The 1,870-nt window shown below is 37.8% G+C and overlaps 1 protein-coding gene across 1 annotated transcript; it reads left to right on the top strand.

Moving 5' to 3' along the window:
• Positions 1-211: 211 nt before the first annotated feature.
• LOC103522397 (39S ribosomal protein L39, mitochondrial-like) lies at positions 212-1,311 on the top strand (the record flags this gene model as incomplete). The annotated part of the gene is made up of 3 exons (XM_026832566.1): positions 212-433; positions 797-897; positions 1,174-1,311. Coding segments are annotated over 3 exons (437 nt in total), but the record flags the coding sequence as incomplete, so codon positions are not given.
• Between the last annotated feature and the right edge of the window lie 559 nt (positions 1,312-1,870).

Genomic DNA, 1,870 nt, shown 5'->3' with positions numbered 1-1,870 from the left:
GAAACCTTCCTTTTGGGGGGTAGAGGACTTTTTGTCTCATTTAAACAGCAGAAAGAAGGTAAACATTTTTACTTTATTCTTTATTTTAGGATTGCATCTTAAATGTCAGTAGTCAACATGATATTTAAAAATGATGTTAGAGGGAAGGTTTCTTGTGAGATTAAAACCAAACAACCTAAACTAATCATTTCCTTTTTTATTTGAATTCCAGTGAAGTCGGGCAGTTTTGTGTATGATGTTCAACTGAGTGGGGTGGACAATTGGAAACCCACCTCAGCTGAGCTTAGAGTATTGAGTGCGGAGATGGTTAAGCTGGCATATGAGGCAGTCCCATTTGAGCGGTTGTCTATCAGTCAGGATCTAGCTGAGGCATTGTTTGAACACAACAAATACAAACTTGAGCAAATCCCAAGTATTGTGCAACAGAGTATAGGTGAGTGTTTTCATTAATTTATCCTAAATGGATAATGTTTTTTCTCGGAAACAGCTGGCTTTCTCCTATCCTGTCTGCCTTCTCTCTTTCATTTTGGGATGATAAGATCTTAGCAGTTCCAGTTCCCTTTATCAAACATCTTTTTTTTATATAATCATTAATTTAATATAGCCTAGCAGTGGCCCTAAAAAGAGGGAGAAGGAACGATATCTACCCCTAACCAGCTTCATTAAGTGGTCCTTTTTTGAAGAGTTAAATCTGCATTGAAAGAATAAGGCCAAAAGTGCTCATGATTTTTGACCCAATTGATATTTGACTAGAGATAATCTTGGTCTATTAAAATTGTATGACTTGTATTTTCAGATGGCAAAGTCATAGTGTACCGAATCAAGGATCATATTGATATCAGTAGAGGTCCAATGATGTCCAATACTAATCATCTAGGCAGGTGCACCATAGCTGCTGTAAGTTTTCGCTTTTTTCTTTCCCCACCGTCATGTTTACTTTCTAGCAATGCGACAACTTGTTGTCATAGCCTGTCTATCTACATTTATGTTGATTATGTGATAGTGTCCCATTCTTAACGTACACATCAACTATTTCATTATCATAAAAAGGGGAGGAAGATTTTTTCTAACCCTTTAATACCGGGATTCTCAATTTTTGAGCTCTTCCAGCCAACCGGAATCCATCCATTTGCCTTTTCTTCAGCAATGTTCAATGTTATTGTTGTGTTTCAGGCACAGCAAGTAGAAACAGATGCCGGACTGTTCTATAGATTCCAAGGTGTTGCACTTCCTAAATCCATCAAGGTAAGATTATTTTTTCCTCCCTCTTGGTTGAAAATGAATTAAAATAAATTGCCTGCTCAAGTGATGACGTAAAATTGGACACAAATATTGGGTGATTGGCTAATTATTATAATTAATGCATTCAAAGTTATCAGCAGCCAGCCTAGTTAGCTTAGTTGGTAGTGCGTCTGCCTTGTAAGCGCTAGGCCGCGGGTTCGATTCCCGCCCGGGGCGGATTTTATCCTGATGGGATAATGTTCGTTCTCGGAAACGGCTGGCTTTCTCCTATCCTGTCTTCCTTCTCTCCTCGATTTCGGGACGATAAGACCATAGCAGTTAAAGTTCCCTCTGTCAAACCTCTTAAAAAAAAAAAAAAAAAAAAAAAAAAAAAAAAAAAAAAAAAAAAACAAAAAAACGCTTGGCTATTGTTTAGAGTAGCAGTCTGTGTCTGCTACTATTGACAAACCGATACTCGCCCTTCTATAGAAAAAATCACCCTCCCTCGACGGTTGCTTTAACTTAAATCGCAGTTTCAAAATCTATGTACATTAAGCTATTTAGTTTCGACATTTATATTTTGTCATGAACGCCCTGAAACTGTTTTTGATTATGCAACGGTGCGGAAGACGCAGAATTAGAAGGTCGG

This window comes from Diaphorina citri, unplaced genomic scaffold (genome assembly GCF_000475195.1).
Source record: "Diaphorina citri unplaced genomic scaffold, Diaci psyllid genome assembly version 1.1 scaffold8238, whole genome shotgun sequence".
In the NCBI taxonomy this organism is placed as follows: domain Eukaryota; kingdom Metazoa; phylum Arthropoda; class Insecta; order Hemiptera; family Psyllidae; genus Diaphorina; species Diaphorina citri.
This window is presented reverse-complemented; position numbering and strand designations above follow the sequence as displayed.